General features: G+C 40.0%; 1 protein-coding gene across 6 annotated transcripts in view; it reads left to right on the top strand.

Annotated features, from left to right (window-relative positions):
- GOLGA7B (golgin A7 family member B) overlaps nt 1-5,325 on the top strand; it is a 227,428-nt gene extending 222,103 nt beyond the window's left edge. For all 6 annotated transcript variants that reach the window (XM_066601095.1, XM_066601093.1, XM_066601096.1 and 3 more), the window contains one exon: nt 1,357-5,325. In XM_066601095.1, coding sequence (XP_066457192.1) covers nt 1,357-1,470 — 114 coding nt within the window. In that variant the 3' untranslated portion in view covers nt 1,471-5,325. The remainder of the gene's footprint in view (nt 1-1,356) is intronic.
- Nucleotides 5,326-6,084: the final 759 nt, after the last annotated feature.

Here is a 6,084-nt window from a genome sequence, read left to right on the forward strand (position 1 = left end):
ATGACTTTGATTATCATTTAGACCGAGCTTTAATTTAGTCTTGCTTCTTAAAGGGATTTTTAAAGATATTTTAAAATTATCCAGGAGGCCAAAAAACTGCATAAAAAAAAGAAAAACAATACTAGTTGTAACTATGATAAGTGCAAAGGGTGCAGTCCTACCCGGGCCCTGGAGTCTTCGGAGCCCCATAAGATCTCTCTTCCCCATATAAGGAGACCAGTACTAGCGGTATAGTTGGGGGGGGGGGCATAAAGTTGCTTTTCTCCATATGAAGAGACCAATGCTATAAATTAAGAACTATAGTTGGGGGGCTCTGTTATATATTGTGTATTGGGGTCCAACAACTGCACGTTACGCCTCTGCTCACCTTTTAAAAGTCCTGCAACTCCAGTGCCGCCACTCTGATCCTGAAAGTTCATGCAGCAATCACATGCTGTTCATCATTCATGTGACTGCTGCAGCCAATCACTGACCTCAGCAGTCATGTGCTGTTCATGCACATATGATCACTGAAGCTTGTGACTGGCTGTAGTAGTCATGTGAACAATGAATGGTGCATAATAGCTGCAGGAGCTTCCAGGACTGGAGTGGTGGGAAGATGAGTACTTTTTTTTGTTTCTTTTTCTTTCTTTTATACAGTCGTTTGTCATCCTGCTAATTTTAGAAAATCTTAAAAAATTCTGTTTAACCCTTCCCTGCATGAACTTCCAAAACCATGACAAAAATTATATTTTATATAATCTGCGACTGACCCACTATGCCATCTGATGGCTGCTCTGAGAACCACGTAGTAATACCATGTAATGTCTCATATCTGTTACTCCATGCAATACAGAGGCAGAACCATTCCCTTAAGAAATATATGAAAATATATGTGCTGTATCATATATGATACAACATGCAGTGAAGGGTTAAATCAGTTGCCTGACTTTAAAAAAAACCTATTTTATAATATTCTGTTAGGGAATTCAGAGTTTCACAGAGTGCAGAAAGGCTGCAACAATGGTCTCTCACTCTGGAGGACCCAGCACATCCATAAATTAAATTGAGTACTGTGTAATGCCTCCTTTTTCCTGTAGAGGCGCTGAAAAGACACAGAATATTTATTCCCCTACACATTACAGCTAATTTCTAGGGGCCCCGGAAGGAGGATTGTCTGAGTTCAGCTTATTTTCAAGGACCCTTTTCTAGCAAATTGTTATTGTCCATTTCCAATTCCTTTCACCCTGATCCAATTAGGAGACGCTTTAATTTCCTTTTTATGTGAAGCCAATGATATATTCCACTAAAATGTAAAAGGAGAAATGTTTACCTCGAAAGACTATTTTAATATTTTCCTTGACTTCAACAACAAAGATTGAAATCTCCATCTACGAAGACAGATGCAGTAGCGGCAGCAGCAGCAGCAGTGGAAGCAGCAGCACTACCAGCAGTACCGGAGGTGGAGGAGTAGCCAGTCGTGCCCGATGACTGGCAGAGAGTCCCTGTGGGGACTTGTACTGCCGAGATGATGGCCTTTCTGAAATAAGAAGACTGAGATATCAGAGCACAAGGTTCTAGACTCTTAAGATAGTAGGACAAGGAAGAAAATAGTAACATAATAGCATTTTATACCACTGACTAACCTGAGCCATGAACATCAATCATCTTATGTCGTTTACACCCTGCCTGATAGAAACATTTACTTGGTTCTTAAGAAATATTATTCAAAATGGCTTCCAAGAGGATTTCCTACCACCAATGGATCATGGAGTTACACAATGTGATGTTTGCTTCCTCATTATGATGGTAATGAAACCCAACTAGCATTCATGGGGTTTTCCAATTAGACTTTCACAACATATCAATCAGGTGGATCTAAAAAGTCAAATTAGTAGCCAACTGTCCCAACATTGAGGAAGAAAAGTCTTATTTCTCATTATAAGTGGACCGATAGTGTTTCCATATCAGATGAGCATGCGTATGACTGGTCTCCTAGGCTTTAACAACTGCCATTAATTTCAATTAATGCACTAAAGGGATTGTTCTTTTTTTTACCCCAAAACAGCACACCATCAAGGGGTTGTATGAGATTACAAAAGAGAAATGGCACCATTCGTGTCCATGGAAAGTGTCTAGTTTTCAAGTAAATGGTTGCTACATTCGCATACATGGCCTATATGGACATAAATACAATGTCCAAAAAGGACCAATATAAGACATGTACAAATACGAAAACTCAGACAGACAAAATGTACACACTTTATTGAGTAAAAACGGATAACAGGACATGGCTAATAAGGAAACAAATAAAATAGGAAAATGGTCCCTGATCTCTCAGATGTAGAAAACCCTACCTATAAGCGGAGTGAGCACCCTGATGAGGACGACCCCACGTCAGAAACCTGTGGCAACCCTGACTCCCCTTAGATGATTACAGGGAATAGTGGCAAAGATGACACATAATATAATACCTTAAAGTACAGGGAATATGATGTTACAAAGCTCCAACATATAAGTAAAACAACAGACAGACATGTCCTAACAGAGGTGCAGGCTGAACCAGGGGCTGACGGAGAGACCAGACACATCTTCAGACAGGAATCAGACAGGATTCAGGCAGGTCTCAGACAGAGCATCTGTCTGTTTAGATAGGACTCAGACAATTAACAGAAAGGACTCAGGCAGAAATCAGATATGACACAGACAAACAGAGACCTGATCAGTATGCATGCTCAAACTGGAATGGAGAGAGAATAACCGGTGCCCTCAGAGAGGAGGGGCCTGAATAAATGTATACAGACAAATGGTGATTGGCTGACTGGGCTGATCCAGTCCTCAGCCAACCAATCAAGCTAAACACCTGTAGAGAAGTGCTCCTGCCGATGCCTAGCACCAGAATCACAGGCAGCAAACGTCGACAAGCCATCACAATGGTACAGTGCAATACCAGACCCAACCCATAGGTAAACGTGTCACTGTTTCTGTCATCTAATCTCGTACAACGCCTTTAAGCTGCTGCTTGGCAAAAAGTCTAAAAGTTTTAGTGTGGGACACAATTTATTTGCTGGTGTCAGCATTTGAAGTCAGAGCTATAAGGGCCACCAAACATGGGCCTTTTCCACGTTTTTTCAATGAATTGGTCATGAGATAAGCTCTCAAGTAGTTGGGATAGTTCGGCTTCATGTAACATGACATTGAACCTCATCACATGGTTTTGCCTTAAGTTATCACTGTAGAAAGTTGACCTGTATATATCATATACAATTGATATATGTAGATAATGCATTAATTTTGTACACAATGTTATAAATAATATATTAGAAACTGATTTTAAGCTTGGATGAAGCATTTGGATACACAGAGTATAATGGAGGGTCTACTGTGGGTAGTATTAATGTAATCACTGTTTCCTAAATGAGGAGAACTGTAATATAATAGGTTAGAATTGCCAGACGAACCCATTTACTTTGCCAAACAACTGGCTTAAAAGTTACATCGACGATGACCTTGACCTTGACTGCTGAAAAGTAGTCTACGTATGTCCACTGGCCACCATCTTTTACAGGTGCTATCTAATTGTTGCAGCTCATTCTATGGTCCTGCTAGACTTGAGCTTATACAGTATATGAACTTGTACAGTATCTCATTCACTTGCTCTACCAATTTGCATCAACTTATTGATGCAATGCATCCAATAAGTTACCTGCTATTCATAGGATAGGGTATGTCTATCTGATCGGTGGAGATCCAAGCATTTAAATCGTCTATCTCCAGCAGTCTCACTGAAATGACTGGGATGGTGGTGTGAATGAATAACAACATTTACATACATTGGGGATTCCCATTCTCCTGATTGATGGGGTCCCGGTGGTAGGACCTCCACTGATCAGATAGTTGTCCCTTATCCTGTGGATATAGTGTGGGGCAGCATTGTGGCCCTACAGTGCTGGAGTCATGTGTTTAAATCCTTCCAAGGACAACACCACTAAGAGCTATTGTTCTCCTGTATGTTCTCCTTGTGTTTGAATGGGTTTCCTATGGGTACTCTGGTTGATAGGTGATCTATGAGCCACAATGGGGACATCAAGTGATCTGCAGAATAAGAATGTGCTATATAAACATATAAAATAATATAGGATAACTTCATTTTATGGAACAACCTCTTTCAAATCCCCAAATGCTTCAGTGCCCGTGTTCTGATGGTCCCCATTGGTTTTTGTCTGCTTTTCTGCAGTAGTAATGTCCTGTACATCCACATGACCACTAAAGCTATTCACTGGCCTTATTGGTGATGGCTGCATGTATGATACCAGACAGCTGAGGCTAGTGATTGGCTGCTGAGGTCATGTGAATGTACGCATGTCACCGCCACAGAAAAGTACATAAAAACCTGTGGGGATAACTGGAGCATCAGCGGATTTAAGAGATGAGTGATGATTATTTTTTTTTATTTTACACCATTTATTGTTGTTGGCTTCACTTCTTAAACTTCCAGACAACCCTGTGTGCCTCCATAAAAGTTTGTATGTCAATACTCAATGTGAGATGGATCAGATTTTATCAATCCTTAGAATCACTCATCTATCTATATCTATATATATATAAAATAGGATGTATATATGTGCCACCATAACTCATGAACACCTGTAGCAATTTCAACCAAACTTGGTACATATAGAACTCATCCCATGGGGACAAATTTGGGTGGATAAGACAGCCCCACCAACCCTGGGGGTAGGAGGTCGGGATACCAGAATTGCACTTGAGTAGATAGTTTTAATTTCACAGTCTTATCTAACACAGACGACCTCCTTCTCAAATACTAATATATTTCACAGACCTCCTGCTTCTCACATAATATCTTACACAGACAACCTCCTCCTCTACTCCAACTACCACACAGCTTCCCACCAGCACTAAGCCACTATGAGCCCAGCACCCACTCTTATGAAATCTGTCCAAAAGGAAATCTGTGTTGCCCATAGCAACCAATCACAGTGCAGCTTTCATTTTACCTCAGCAGTATAACAAGTGAAAGCTAAGCTGTGATTGGTTGCTATTGGCAACAAAAATTACAGGGGAAGTCGTTGAGTTTTGGATTTTTAATTATGCCAGTATTACACAGATCTCCTGCTCCTCAGATATTAATATCTTACACAGACAACTTCCTCCTCCTCAAATACTAATATTACATAGACAACCTCCTCCTCATATAATAATATATTACACAGATGACCTCTTCCTCCTCATATACTAATATATTACACAGATGACCTCCTCCTCATATACTACTATATTACACAGATGACCTCTTCCTCCTCATATACTAATATATTAAATCAGTACACACTATATATATATATATATATATATATATATATATATATATATATATATATATAAATGGTCAAGCCTTGGTATGACCCCTAAGAATCCATAAAAAGTTGATTGCCATCTGTATTTACATCCAACATCAATTCTTGTGCAAAGTTGGTTGTCTATATATGACAATGAGAAGGTTTGCTCTTATGTGCCACCCATGGACACAGCACTCCGGTAATGTATTTATGATAGCCATTTCCAGTTTCATTTATGTGAAGCATTCTTGACTCTTAGGCCAATTCCTACACCTTTGTTCGTGAAACAATTTTCATATGGAAAGGAGAGACCTGCACGGGTCCTTGTCAATCCATAGCTAAAGGGTATGGGACCAATGAGGGCTGCACCCTCGTCTTCACCAACTACCTGATGTGCATGAGGGTGTCCTAACTCTCCCTCGACAGATGATGTCTAGAGAAACAAAGATTGGTCATGTCAAATTTTACATTTGGCATTCAGTCAACAGCTATTAAAGGTGTATGTCCATCTTAAGGTTGGCCAACAATTGTCTATCCTTGTGCTCCTCACAAACAAGACAATAGAATACAAAAACACTATAACCTTTGCTGGTGAAGAAAAACCTGTACAGAAAGAAAGGGAATATGGGGGGCGTTTTGACTCTCCTTCAACAGAAGATGTCGAGAGCAATAATGATTGGGCATGTAAATTTTTACATGCCCACTCCTGTTAATCTCAGGAAGATAAACTGAAACTAGAGAAGCC

The sequence above is a fragment of the Eleutherodactylus coqui genome, chromosome 4 (genome assembly GCF_035609145.1).
Source record: "Eleutherodactylus coqui strain aEleCoq1 chromosome 4, aEleCoq1.hap1, whole genome shotgun sequence".
Taxonomy (NCBI): Eukaryota; Metazoa; Chordata; class Amphibia; order Anura; family Eleutherodactylidae; genus Eleutherodactylus; species Eleutherodactylus coqui.